Source organism: Lynx rufus, unplaced genomic scaffold (genome assembly GCF_022079265.1).
Source record: "Lynx rufus isolate CCGP_SWC_20201006 ecotype Redwood Valley unplaced genomic scaffold, mLynRuf1.p SCAF_8, whole genome shotgun sequence".
NCBI classification, from domain to species: Eukaryota; Metazoa; Chordata; class Mammalia; order Carnivora; family Felidae; genus Lynx; species Lynx rufus.
Window position 1 is genome coordinate 68155263 of NW_025814896.1, and position 14921 is coordinate 68170183.

Here is a 14921-nt window from a genome sequence, read left to right on the forward strand (position 1 = left end):
ATTTATTTTTAAATTTACATCCAAATTAGTTAGCATATAGTGCAACAACGATTTCAGGAGTAGATTCCTTAGTGCCCCTTACCCATTTAGCCTATCCCTCGTCCTACAACCCCTCCTGTAACCCTCAGTTTGTTCTTCATATTTATGAGTCTCTTATGTTTTCCCCCTCCCTGTTTTTATATTATTTTTGTTTCCCTTCCCTTATGTTCATCTGTTTTGTCTCTTGAAGTCCTCATGAGTGAAGTCATATGATATTTGTCTTCTCTGACTGACTAATATCACTTAGCATAATACCCTGCAGTTCCATCCATGTAGTTGCAAATGGCATATCTTCTAGGATTTTGATGGTTTCCTGTCTCACACTTAGGTATTTAACCCATTTTGAATTTATTTTTGTGTATAATGTCAGAAAGTGTTTCAGTTTCATTCTTTTGCATGTTGCTGTCCAGTTTTCCCAATACCATTTGTTTAAGAGACTTTTTTCCATTGTATATTCTTTCCTGCTTTGTTGAAGATTAGTTGACCACCACATTAATAAAAGAAAGAATATGAAACCTGTGGTTCTCTCAATAGGTGCAGAACAAGCATTTGACAAAGTACAACATCCATTCATGATAAAAACTGTCAACTAAGTAGGGATAGAGGGAACATACCTCACCATAACAAAGGCCATATGTGAAATAACCCACAGCTAATATCCTTATTGGGGGAAAAATTGAGAGCTTGGTCAGAAACAAGACTAGGATGTCTACTCTCACCATGGTTATTTAGCATAGTTCTGGAAGTCCTAGCCTTAGCAAGCAGCCAAAAAAAAGAAATAAAAGGAATCAAAATTCACAAGGAAGAAGTAAAACTTTAACTATTTGCAGATAACATGTATAGAAAATGCAAAAGTTTCCACCAAAAAATTGAGAACTGATATACGAATTCAGTAAAGTTGTGGATACAAAGTCAACATACAGAAATCTGTTGCATTTCTATAAACCAATAATGAAGCAGCAGATAGAAATGAAGGAATTGATTTCATTTACAATTGCACCAAAAACCAGTGGATACCTAGGAATAAACTTAACCAAAAAGGTAAAAGATCTGTACTCTGAAAACTGTAAAACACTTATGCAAGAAACTGAAGATGACACAAAGAAATGGAAAAATATTCCATGCTCATGGATTGGAAGAACAAATACTGTTAAAATGTCTATACTACCCAAAGCAATCTAGACATTTAAAGCTATCCCTATCAAAATAGCACCAGCATTTTTCGCAGAGCCAGAACAATCTTAAACTTTGTATGAAACCACAAAAGACCCTGAATAGCCAAGGCAATCTTGAAAAATAAAAGCAAAGATGGAAGCATTACAATTCTAGACTTCAAGCTATATTATAAAACTGTAGTGATTAAGACAGTATGGTACTGTTACAAAAACAGACACACAGATGAATGAAACAATAGAAAACCCAGAAATGAACCCACAACTATATGGTCAAGATTGGTTATTTGTTTATTTCTTGTTTTTGAACCATTGACTTTTTGAGTCTGTTGTTTAATTTCCACATCTTGTGTATTTTCCAGTTTTCCTTCTTTCCATTGTGATCAGAAAAGATACTTTGCATGATTTCAGTCTTTTTAAATTTTGAGATTTGTTTTGTGGCCTAACATATGGTCTTTCTTAGAGAATGTTCTGTGTGCAGTTGAGAAAAATGTGTATCCTGCTATTGTTGGGTGGCATGTTGTGTATATGTCTGTTAGGTCCAACTATACTTATGTCTACATTATATGTCCATAATATTCAAGTTCTTTATTTCCTTATTGGTATTCTGTCTGGTGGTTCTATTCATTTTTGAAAGTGGGGTATTGAAGTCTCCTACTATTATCTTAGAGCTATCTGTTTTTCCCTTGTATTCTGTCAGTGCTTGTTAGATACATTTAGGAGCTATGATATTTGGTGCAGATATGTATATAATTGTTACATCTTGGTGAATTGATTATTTTTTTGATTGTATGCTGTTTTTCTTTTTTTTTTTTTTCTAATTGTGTTTCACTTAAAGTCTATTTTGTCTGATAATAGCATAACTATCCCAATTCTCTTTTGGTTAATATTTACATAGAGTATCTTTTTCCATTCTTCTACTTTCAACCTATGTGCATCCTTAGATCTAAAGTGAGTCTCATAGACAACATAGTAAGTATCTATTCTGCCAATTTGTGTCTTTTGATTGGGGTGTTTGGTCCATTTACCTTTAAAGTAATTACTGATAGTGAAGGGCTTTTGCCATTTTGCTACTTGTTTTCTGTGTCTTTTAGCTTTTTTGCCCCACATTTTCTTTCTTACTGTCTTCCTTTGTATATAGTTGATTTTGGAGTGACAAATTTTGATTCCCTTTTCATATCTTTTTGTGTGTACTCTATAGGTATTTTCTTTGTGGTTGCCATGGGGATTATTTATGGCATCTTAAAGTTATTAGAATCTATTTTGAACTGATACCAGCTCAACTTTTATCTCATAAAAAAACTGTTCCTCTTTAGCTCTGCCCTCCCTCACTTTGTTATTGATATCCCAAATTATATCTTTATGTATTGTGTTCCCCTTAATATAGATTTATAATTATAAATACGTTTTTATCTTTTAAATCTTATATGGGAATAAGAAGTAGAATTATAAATAAAATTATAATACTGGTTTTTATATTTGTCTATGTATTTACCTTTACCAGAAAATTTTATATTTTTGTATGGCTTTGAGTTACTGTCTAGTTCCCTTTCATTTCAATTTAAAGGATTCCCTTTAGCATTTCTTGAAAGGCAGGTCCAATGGTAACAAACTCCTTCAGCCTTTATCTTAGAATGCTTTAATTTTTCACTGATTTTTGCAGGACAGTTTGGCCAGATATAGAATTCCTAGTTGACAGTCTTTTCTTTTAGCCCTTTAAATACATATCATCCTACTGCCTTCTGGCCTTCAAAGTTTCTGCTGAGAAATCTGTTTGTTACCTTATTGAGGATCTCTTGTATATGATGAGTTTCTTTTTATTGCTGTTTTAATTAGTACTGTTTTAAAATTTCAATTTCTATTCATTTATTGCTACTATATAGATATACAATTAATTTTTGTAAACTGACTTATATTAGTCTGAATGTTTGTGTCCCTGAAAGGTGATGGTAATTAGGAAGTGGAGCCCTTATGAATGGGACTAGTTGCCATATAAAAGAGACTCCACAGAATTCTGTAGTCTCTCTACCATGTGCGGACACAGTGAGTAGGCACTGCCTGTGAACCAGGAAGTGGGCTCTCACCACCAGATACTGAATCTGCTGATGCCTTGATCTTGGGCTTTCTAGCCTCTAGAACTGGAAGAAAAAAAAATCTCCATTGTTTATAAGCTACCTAGTCTATGGTATTTTGTTATAGAAGCTCAAATGGCTGAAGACAATTTCCTTATCTTTTTAATGTCTTCAGAATCTATGGCAACACTCCTTTAATCCCTAGTATTATTTGTTTCTTTTCTCCCTCTCTCCTTTTTATTCTTTGTCAGTCTGGCTAGAGGGTTATCAATTTTATTGATCTTTTTAAAGAATGAACTTTGTCTGACTTAATTTTTTTCTGTGCTCAATTTCATTTATTTCTCTTTTTATCTTTATTATTTTCTCTTTTGCCAAGAGCTTAATTTAGTCTTCTCTTTTTAGTTTCTTAGGGTAGAATTTTAGGCCATTGATTGAAACTTAATTCTTTTTTAATATGATCATGTAATGCTGTAAATTTCCCTCTAGGCATTGCTTTAGCTACATTTCATAAGTTCTGAAATGTTACGTTTTTGTTTGCATTCAGTTAAAATTATGTGCTGCTTTCTCTCATGCCTTATTCTTTGATCCATGGGTATTTAGAAATGTAATTATTAAATATCAGGGGATTTTTCCAGATCTTTCTGTTACTGATTTCTGGTTTAACTCCTTTATGCTTAGAGAACATACTTTGTGTGTCTTAGTTTTTTCAGGGTTTGTTTTTTAGAACCTAGAATATGGTCCATTTTGGTGAACATTCTGTGTGCTCTTTAAAAGTGTGTATTTTGCTATTTTGGGGTGGAGTATTCTATGTCAATTAGGTTAAATTGTTTGATTATATTTTTCAGGTCTTTTACATCCTTACTAAATTTAAGTCTACTTTTCTGTTGATCACGGAAAGAGGAATGTTGAATTCTCTATAATTAGATTTGTCCATTTTTCTTTTCAGTTCTATCCATTTTGATTCGTATTTGTCCTTTTGTGCTTAGCTTATTTCAGCTAGTTCAATCCTTTATGCTTTTTAATTTATATAGTGAGCATGATGTTACTTGTCCTTTCTACTCCAAATTATTGTTTAAAATAAAATGAAATCGATAAAACCTAATAGGTACTGTGTAAAGTTAAGGTGGTATGTATAAAAATTGGCAATTATTACCTGAAACTAGTGAGCTTGGGATTCTCCCTTTCTCTCTGCCCCTCCCCTGCTTGCACTTTCTCTCCCAAAATCAATAAATAAACTTAAAAAAAATTAAAAAAAAATATTCCCATGTTGCATAGACATTCTGGGATTGTTCTAGAATTCAAAATTAGAGAACGTATATAGGAAAGGAAGGAAATATAGAACTGAAATCTATTTTAAGATCACTTGTGAAATGTTTAACTAATTTTATATTTCATGTGATTCAGTGTTACATACTTTTTGACTTGAAAAACTTTATTACATTTCATTCTCTTTCTAGGAGTCTAGTTCTCAGATGGATTTAAGCAATCAGGTAACTGATGATGATATTAATGAGATAATTCAAATAGATGGAACCGGTGATACATCTTCCAATGATGAAATAGGAAGTACAAGAGATGTAGATGAGAACGAATTTCTGGGGATTGTTGAGGCAGGAGACCTGAAGGTACTTGAAGAAGAAGCTGACAGTATATCAAATGAAGATTCAACTGCCAATAGTAGTGATAATGAAGACCCTCAAATAGACGTTGTAGAAGAGGTGAGGATCACTTTTGAGATGAAATTTTTAAAATTATAGCATTTGTATTTTAATATACTTTGCACTTTAATATAAAGTATATTAAAGTATACTTTAATCAAGAGGAATAACAATTAAGGTTAACTCTGTGTTTAGTCTTTTATTTTTTATTTATTTTTTTTTTAATTTTTTTTTTTCCAACGTTTATTTATTTTTTTTGGGACAGAGAGAGACAGAGCATGAACGGGGGGAGGGGCAGAGAGAGAGGGAGACACAGAATTGGAAACAGGCTCCAGGCTCTGAGCCATCAGCCCAGAGCCTGACGCGGGGCTCGAACTCACGGACCGCGAGATCGTGACCTGGCTGAAGTCGGACGCTTAACCGACTGCGCCACCCAGGCGCCCCTGTGTTTAGTCTTTTAAAATGAGACTTATTTGCACCCTAATATTTAAACTTGTAAACTATAATTCAAACTAGTATTAAGTATTTGGGAATTGGCCACTCTATTTGTTGGTCTTAACTAGAGATAGTGGGAGTTTAAAAGATGGGAGTAGAGGTACAGAAGGCCGCCAGGTTAGAAGCATGCAATGTCTGCTTTGATTCTGATAGATGAAGTAAAATTTTTGTGGAATGTGGTAATTAGGAAGCATGTAAGTAGTACTGTCATTTATGGTGGCCTTAAGGATGTGCCAGGTACCATACTTAAGTCTTACCTATCTTACGTTATTTAACATTCCCACCACCCTATCTATGGGCCTTATTACCAACCTCATTTAACATATGACAAAACTGAGATATGAGGAGTTTTAGTAAATTGACAAAGGTCAGTCTTAGAGTTATTACGTGACCAAGCTGGCATTCAAACTCAGGCTATTTTACTTTTTCAGTACGATACTATTCTCTCCCCAAGTTCCTTTATTTCTATGTGTATCTCTGTCTTTAAAAAATTCAGAGCATCATAAAATTCCTTAATGTAACCGTCTTTCATCTTTAGGACCCTTTAAATTCTGGAGATGATGTTAGTGAGCAGGATGTGCCAGACCTGTTTGACACGGATAATGTAATTGTCTGCCAGTATGACAAGGTACCATATTCACCTTTTAGACTTTGGGTTTATTAATTGCATTTATAGTAGAAAGCTATGTAAAATGATGGAAAATAAGATGATGAGTTACAGTTCACACTTAATCTTGAAAAAGCTAATTAATTATATATATTTTGTGTCTAACACTGCGCTGTGTGGTCTCAGAGATAGCAAAAAAGTGATAGTTATTGTCTTGAGAATTATCTTATTGAAACAAGATGTTTCTGATTGAAACAGGATATTTCTATATGTAATAAAAGAATGGTGTACAATAAGATGGTATGTAAATCAGAAGCTAAAATATGTGACAGGCAAATCAAATGCTAAAATATGTGACATATGAATCAGATGCTAAGATGAGTGGCATGTAAATCAAATGCTAAGATATGTGGCACAGACAGTAAGTCCAAAAAGTAGCTGGGAAATGTAAGAAATTGTTCATAGTTGGAGTTCTCCACAAATCCTTCATGGGTGATACGGAACTCTGAAATAGGTCTTAAATGATTTGTAAGATATAGATAAGTGTGGAGAGTAGACATTCTGAGTAGAACAGCTTGATAAAAGAAATGAATGCATGTAGAATGTACAAGGGACAGTGAAGAGGCAGCTCTGCTTTGAATAAAGTGTTCTTTTGGATGTATTAGGAAATGAGGCTGGGTTGGGGACAGAGTTTACAGCAGATGGGAAAATCTAGAATCCTGGTAGGAGAAATTGAAACGATTTGGTGGACATGAGCATTCTGAGAATGTTACTGAAAAAATTATAATTGGGTTTAAAACTGGCCATATTTGCTTATTAAGCAGAGGCAAATGGTAAGAACAGGGATAGCGCAGAAATGAAGTAACAAGAGCCCAGGCTAAGAATGGCAGTGTAGAACGTAGAAGAGTCAGAGATGGTGATGGAAGAATCAAGGGGACTTGATGATTAGTTGGACATTAGAAAATGATAACAAAGAGAGTTGAAGGTGTGTCAGTTTTCAAACATAGAAATTAATTTAGAAAAAATTCAACTTTAGCAACTAAAATATAATACTGCTTTTTCTTCTTCTTAAATACTCTGTGATTATGTAGTAGAATGGCCAGCTTTTGTCTTTAATTCATGCATATTTACATCTTTTTTTTTTAGCAGCTTTGAGATATAATTCACATACTGTACAACTCACATATTTAAAGTGTACAATTTAGTGGTTTTGTATATTCATGAATATGTGCAGCTGTTAACATAGTCAGTTTTAGAACATTTAATCACCTCAGAAAGAAGCCCTATTCCCTTTAGTTCTCACCCCCATATTTCCCTGTTTCCTCCGATCCCCACCCCTGGCCTAAGAAATCACTAATCTACTTTCTGTCTCTTTAGATTTCCCTATTCTGGAGTTTCATATGAAAAGAATCCTATAATATGTGGTCTTTTGTGACTGGCTGCTTTTACTCCATACAGTGTTTCAAGATTCATCCATGTCATAGCATGTGACAGTTCTTCATTCTTTTTTATTGCTGAATACTAGTCCATTGAATACATATACCACATTTTGTTTATCCATTCATCTGTTGATGGACATTTGGATTGTTGCCATTTTTGGCTATTATGAAGAATGCTGCTTTAAACATTCACATAGAAGTTTTTGTGTGAACATATATTTTTATTTCTCTTGGAAATTTCTGGGTTATGTGGTAATAGTTTGAGGGGCTACCAGACTGTTTTCCAAAGTGGCTCTACCATTTTCCATTCCCACCAGCAGTATATGAGGGTTTAGATTCCTCCACATTCTCACTAATGCTTGTTATCTGACTCCTTGGTTCTAGCCATCCTAGTTGGTGTGAAGTGGTATCCCATTGTGGTTTTGATTCGCATTTCCCTGACGACTAATGCATATTTACATCTTTGCCTTTTTTTTGGTAACAATTCCAATATACTCAAGAGAAATAGGGGATGGTGTTTTGAATTGTTATAAAAATAAATCCTTTTCTCTAAAGATAAGATTGTTTTCTCCTTTATAACATTTCATATAGATAGAAAATGGCAATTTAGATGCTGGTAAACATAAGCATATGAAGAAATAGGTAATATAAAAGAGAGCATTTCTTAGTTTGAAACTTATTTTTGTTTCTTATAAGCAGTGTATTGCCTTCCATGAAGAAAACACTAAGGCACTAAGTTATGTATGCATTCCATAGAGTCACAGAGAATTTTCTAGACTGTTATGGATATAGTATCCTTTGTTATACTGCATTGTGGGAAATAGCTTGTAATTAATTATATAGTGCTTTGTACTTTTCAAAGTGTTTTCTCCCACATTGTCTTTTACCTCTTAACCACTTTTGGGGTACACAGGAGTGATATTAGGTGTATAATGCTAACAAATCTAGTTGTTTGAGAGTCCTAACTGAGAGTTATTTTAAAAACAGTACTAAATGTTTTAAACCATGGCACTGGGGAGCCCTTGAATTGGTCTTAAAAGGGACTGATGAAGTCAGAAGATAGCTAGCAGAGAAAATGTATCTATAAGGTCAAAGTGGGATGGCAGGGACCACTGCCAACAGTGGATTTTTATGAAAGAGTATCTTCCCAGTTCTTGTTCAAGTAGTATTTAATATAACCAAACTCAAGTAAATTGAAATACTTTTCAGTAGTCTTTTAAGAGCTTTTACTAGTCAGCATGTTTTGAAGGCCAATAGTATCACTTTGTCTGGGAGAGTTCCAAATGCAGGATTTTGAGTCTTATCCCAGGGTACTGGATCAGAATGTGTATTTTAACAAGACCCTGAGGTGATTTGCATGCTTATTAAACTTTGGGAAGTGCTGTTTTTGTTTTTGTTTTTAGTATATCTTATCTGGCTTTGACTACCATATGGAATTTACCTTTGAAATTTATAAGTTAACAATTGGGGAAAGTTTTGAAAGTATTAAGATGTGCTATGAAAAAGGGTTAAATGAAGGTCATTGGTCACCATGCTGAGTGAGAATTAAAGGATACAGTAATGTTATTTCAGAGGCTTAGAGAATGACCAAGATTAGTATAAAGGTTAAAGTAATAATGATATATAGGGAAGATTAATGGTGAAATGAAACCTTTTACTATAGATGAGAGTGTTCTATGCCATAAATAGGACACTATAGTGCATTGCAAAACCATTTGAATATGTTGTATCTTCATGTAACGGTTTAGCAAACTTTAGTTTATAGCTGTCCTTGTCTATTAGATGCTGGTACAATAATTGCTATGTATGTAACACAGTATGTTTCTCTTTAAATATATATGCTTTGTTTTCTGAATAGATACTGTATACACATATGTTAATCAAAACACTATAAAAGGTATACCATGAAGTCTGGTTCTTACTCCTTCACTACTTATGCTGCCTACCAATAGCTTCTTGTCCCTTCTTTGAGCGTAAAAAAAAGTAACCAGATACACTAGTTTCTTAATATATTTACAGGGTGTTTTTATTCACATACAAACCTGAAAGATAGCCTAGACAACACTCTACACCTTGTCTTTTAAGACATCAACAATATATCTTGGAGATCTTCGTGCTAATATTTTTATAGCTATTATATAATATTCTACTGCAGAATTATTAAAATTTATTTTACCAATCCCCAACTGATGAATATTTGAGTTCTTTTTCAGTCATTTGCTATTGAATGATCACATCTATAATACATCTCCTATGTGTGCAGTTATATCTATTAAAAAAATCCCCAGTGGGGTACCTGGCAGGCTCAGTCAGTAAAGCATGCAACTCAGTCTTGGGGTTGTAAATTCAAGTCCCACATTAGGTGTGGAGATTACTTAAAAATAAAATCTTAAAAAAAAATCCCCAGAAATGGTATTACTGGGTCAAAGGGCAAGTGTATTTGGTCAGGTATTGCTAAATTGCTCTCCTAGACTATCTTCCAGTATATATTCCCATTACAATATTTGAGAGTGCTGCTTTTCTTACAGCTTTGCCGATAGAGTGTAATAAAATATTTGGATCTTTGCTGTTATAAAAAGTAAAAATGATGTCTTGGTGAAAATTTTAACTTCTCGTGTTTTTAAGGGCCATTCATATTTACTTTTATGTGAACTGCTTGTTCATAACGTTTATCTATTTTTTTTAAAACAATTGGATTATTGGTCTATTTATTGATTTCTAATAGCTCTGTATTGTTTTGGGGAAGATTGGCTCTTGGTATATGCAGAAATGCTTTTCCTCAGATGTTTGCTTTCAGTGCTTTTTCTTTCTTTGATACAGATGTTATATTTGTCAACCTTAATTTTTATGGCTTCTGATTTTGAGTCATAATACAAAGTTCTTTCTTAAAATTTTAAATGGATTCACTTATGTTTTCTTCTAGTATTTCTTTGATTTCTTTTTCAAAATATAAGTTGTTTGATTTGGTGTTTATCTTGGAGTATAATGTAACGTATGATTCTGACATTTTTTTTCCAGGTGGCTATTCAGTTTTCCTAATTACTGAAAAGTCTATTTTGTCCACACGAATAAGAAAATGATTCCTTTATCATCTACTAAATTTCTCTCTATATTTGGGTCTACTACTTGATTTTCCATTTTGTCTCATTGGTTTGTCCGTTGGCTTATACTACCTTGATTTAATTATTAAGATTTGTAATATCTGGTAAAGTTAGTACTTCTTCATGAAGCCAAGTGAGGAGAATATTTCAAAGAGGAGAGAGTGTTGAATGGTGTAGATCAGTATTTTAAAAATTTATTCTTAGCTATTTTATCTCTTTTGTTGTTATGGTAAAAAGGCTCTTTCTTTGTATCTTCTGACCAGTGCTTGTATGCATGAAGGCTATGAGTTAATGTGTATTAATTTTGTATGAATAGTGAATTCTTATTTAGTAATTTTTAATTGGTTATTTTAGGTTTTTCAGACATGCAGTCATTGCATCTGCAAGTCTTTTTTATCTTTTCCAATTTTTATATTTCTGCTTCTTTCTTCTTGTCTACTTGCATTGGCTAGTGTCAGTTGTACTTTCTTTCCTCTTACCTAATTGTATTAGGTAGGACCTCTGGAGTAAAAACTCGGATGATCTTTGTCTGTGGGATTTTAGTGGGATTACTTTTAGGGTTCCCCACTAACCATGAAGACAGTTTTATGCTGAGGTGGAGGTGTGTGTGTGTGTGTGTGTGTGTGTGCGCGCACACGAGTGCGTGCATGTGTAGGATGCAATATTTGATTCTTATTGAGTTAAAAAAATCTAAAATGCATTAATTTATCAAATACTTTGTCAGCATCATTGCAGTTTATTATATGATTTATCTCCTTAGGTCTAGTAATATAGGTGTTATATTAATAAATTCCAAATATTGAACCATTGTTGCATTTCTAAATAAATGTCAGCGTCATTGGAGTTTATTATATGATTTATCTTCTTAGGTCTAGTAGTACAGGTGTTATGTTAATAAATTCCAAATATTGAACCATTGTTGCATTTCTAGAATAAATAAACTATTTATGCACTATTTCTAGAATTAAGTTACTAGAATGAGCTGTTGCTGCTGCTACTGTTCTCCTGATTCTGGGCAGATACTATTACCTGTGCTGAGTTCAGGATTCTGTGTCACTGTTGTGTTCCCAGGGACTTTTAAAGATATGTTCTAGTGTAAATTTGGGAGTCAAATTCAGAGAAGAGATTTTCCATTAATAGGATTTCTTTCCCCACACAAATAGGAGTTTAGCATTTATATTTTCTTATGTTTCACAAAATAAAGCTGAATACTGGTCACAGAGTTTTCTTTTTTGATTTGACTATTTGCAGTAAATAAGTGGGTTTAATTTTTACCTTTGATTTCAGATCCTACATTTATAAGGTTTTTAAATAGTCACTTGTGGTTTACCCAGAGGTAACAATGATTTTATGGTTTCTTACCTCTTGAGGTAGTAGGATTTTCTAGTTTTTATTTTGTCCGTAAATAGACTGATTTATTAGATCCAAGGAACTGCCAGTGGAATCTAATAGATTATAAGCTGTATCTTCTGGTCTTGCTCAGCGCTTTACTGTGAATTTCTCCTTCAAAATGAAAGTCCTCTTTTTTTCATTCCTGATAATATTACATCCTCTCTATTCCTTTGTAGACATACTGAACTCTTTGCTGTTCTTGATCAGTCCAGGTATCTCCCTCCTCAGGGCTTTTGTGCTTCTGTTCCCTTTGCCTGGAATTCTCTCTAGTCAATATCTTCTTGGCTTTAACCTTTACCTTCTTTAAGTCTTTGCTCAAATGTTAGCTCAGAAGTCAGGCCCACCCTAATGTCTTACTTGCAATTGTAACCCACCTCTGTATTTGCGGTCTTCCTTTTCCTGCTCTATTTTTCATAGCACTTAGTGTCTTTTAATATTCTTCATAATTTAGGTATCTATTAGGTTTCTGTTTCCCCCATACTTACTAAAATGTACACTACTCAAAGGTAGGAATTTTTCCAGTTTTTACAAAGTAATATATAAAAAATATGAATTTTTATGACTATACATATGTTTTTGTTTTTTAAACTGATGTATCTGTGGTGCCTAAAACAATGTCTGACAGACACATAGGAATCCAAATATTTGCTGAATGAATCAATACTATCTTGAGGTGGTTTTATTTATTTTTTTTATTATATGAAATTTATTATCAAATTAGTTTCCATACAGCACCCAGTGCTCATCCCAGAAGATGCCCTCTTCAATGCCCATCACCTACCGAGGAGGTTTTATTTTTAAAGAACTCCCATTTAGGGTCAGAACAATCCCATGTTATGTGCAAAGTATTGTAAATTATCCTTTAATTTGTAAAATTAATTTAGACTATTTTTCTCCCTCCAGATTCATCGAAGCAAGAACAAATGGAAATTCTATTTGAAAGATGGTGTTATGTGTTTTGGAGGGAGAGACTATGTATTTGCAAAAGCCATTGGTGATGCAGAGTGGTAAAACTTATGAGCTCTATACATCATAAACATCAGTAGGACTATATTATGTATTGTCAAACTTATTTTTATTTTAAATATAGTCCAGTTCAGAGCTGCTCAAATTTTTAGTTCACTGTATGGAATTTAATAAAATTATAATTCAGATGGAGATACAAATATACAATTTTATATTTCTTTCCTTTTTTTAAAGCCTTCATTATCTGTGCCATTATGAATCATAGATGAATCAGACTTGATGGAGCATGAAGAAATATCACATTTCTTTAATGTTAAAGTAAAATTTAAATCATATTCCAATTCTCCTTCATGGTAAAGTCAGCATCAGTTATTAGATTGGGGCTAGTGTCCTACCATTTCTCCCTAAACCATGTTACAACAGATCCTGGAGAATCTTGTAAGTAGAGGGACAGTCAAGAAGCTTCTCTAGGTCTTTGGTCTACACTCATCACTAGTGATGTATTGATTGTATAAGCCCAAATGGTCCCTTGGAAGCAGATGTCTCTGTTGAGCCTATATTACACTTGAACATGGAAATCTTTGCTGAGGCCAGGATCCCTGGAGTTAAGGATCTGCCTCTCTAGGCTTATCATGTGGCTAGGCCATTCTTCATCATATGTTGCTATCTCCCTGAGAGTTGTGAGGAAGTGGTTAGTTCCCATTCTACTTCTTGAAACTTCAGACTTCTCTATTCTTAGTCATGGTGGGTTTTTCTCTATCCCTGTTTTTTTTCTTTTTCCTCTTTTTCGTAACAGTGGAAGACCGCTTTGCATTCTGTTTCCCCCTGAAAGACACTATCTCTCTTCCTTTGCTCTCCCAGGGAATCCCCTCATTCAGTTTAGGTTTTCCAAAGTAAAAGTCAAGAAGAGATGCATTCTTCAGGAACCTTCTGTTTTGGTCAGGCAATCTCATTTGACACAGAAAGACCTGGATAACTATCTTAAAATCAGGGAGAGAAAATGCAATGCACAGTAGGTCTCATTTTCCTGCAGCAGTAAAAACAAAGCAAACTGATATCTTAGTAAGCTGTTCGGTAATATTCTTTTCCTTAGTAGATTCAAATTCCTCAAAGGAACATTTCCCCATCATTCTGCTTCTCTTAACAGGTAGAGTATACGTGGTCTCTAAGATCCTGGTTTTGGCCCTAATTGGTGTTCTCCAGGATCGTAACTCTCATACAAAAACCGGTAGTGAAATGAGTAGGTAATGGTCTCTGAAACCTCCCCAAGGATTAGATACTTGGGTTTGGGTGGTCACAGGGCGAATTCCTCATTTCTTTTTCAGAGGCAATCCCACTTGAAGAGTTTAATTTATTCCAGTACTTGTCCTGTCCTACCCAAGGGACTCAGCTACTGGTAGATCTTTTCAAAATCTGCATTCATCTCTTCTGGTTCTTGAACAACATTTGTGGGGTGCTGTCTTTGGCCTAAAGCTGGCAGCTGCAGGAGGATTCAGTTAGTACTAGTGTTGCACTTCTAACCAGATTTGCCAGCTATGCCCTCTTCATCCTCAGAGTGATTATCCCTTTCCCTATGACCACTGCTATCCCAGATCCTTGTCTGGTTCTTGAGAACTTTGGGAGCTATGGGTTCTTTATGAATGTTGTCTACCATGAAATGTCTGTCTCTTCTACATGGAAGGCAAAAAGAGGGAACTCATTTGTTGTGTTTATTCCTGAAATGTACCCATCCAGGACTGAAGAGTATACTTCTAGTGTTCTTCTTGTTTTCTTCCTCCCAGCATCATCCAATCATTCTGTACTTGTCCTAGACAAACTTTATTGCAAATTAAGGGTGGAATTTATTGACAGGGTCCATTCACTTGGGAATTGGGGTTTAATGTGTTGGTTTAAGTGTTTGGGAGAGGCAATAACAGGTGTTTTTAAAATTCCCTTCCTCTTTTCCACTGTGGATTTTAAAATCTCACTTTGCCTCAGCAA

At 34.1% G+C, this 14921-nt stretch overlaps 1 protein-coding gene across 2 annotated transcripts in view; it reads left to right on the forward strand.

The window, feature by feature from the left end:
- Window positions 1–12986, forward strand: part of GTF2A1L (general transcription factor IIA subunit 1 like) — a 42741-nt gene extending 29755 nt beyond the window's left edge. For both annotated transcript variants that reach the window (XM_047069731.1, XM_047069732.1), the window contains 3 exons: window positions 4741–5001; window positions 5975–6064; window positions 12879–12986. In XM_047069731.1, the coding sequence (XP_046925687.1) occupies window positions 4741–5001; window positions 5975–6064; window positions 12879–12986 (459 nt within the window). The remainder of the gene's footprint in view (window positions 1–4740; window positions 5002–5974; window positions 6065–12878) is intronic.
- The last annotated feature ends 1935 nt before the right edge of the window (window positions 12987–14921 follow it).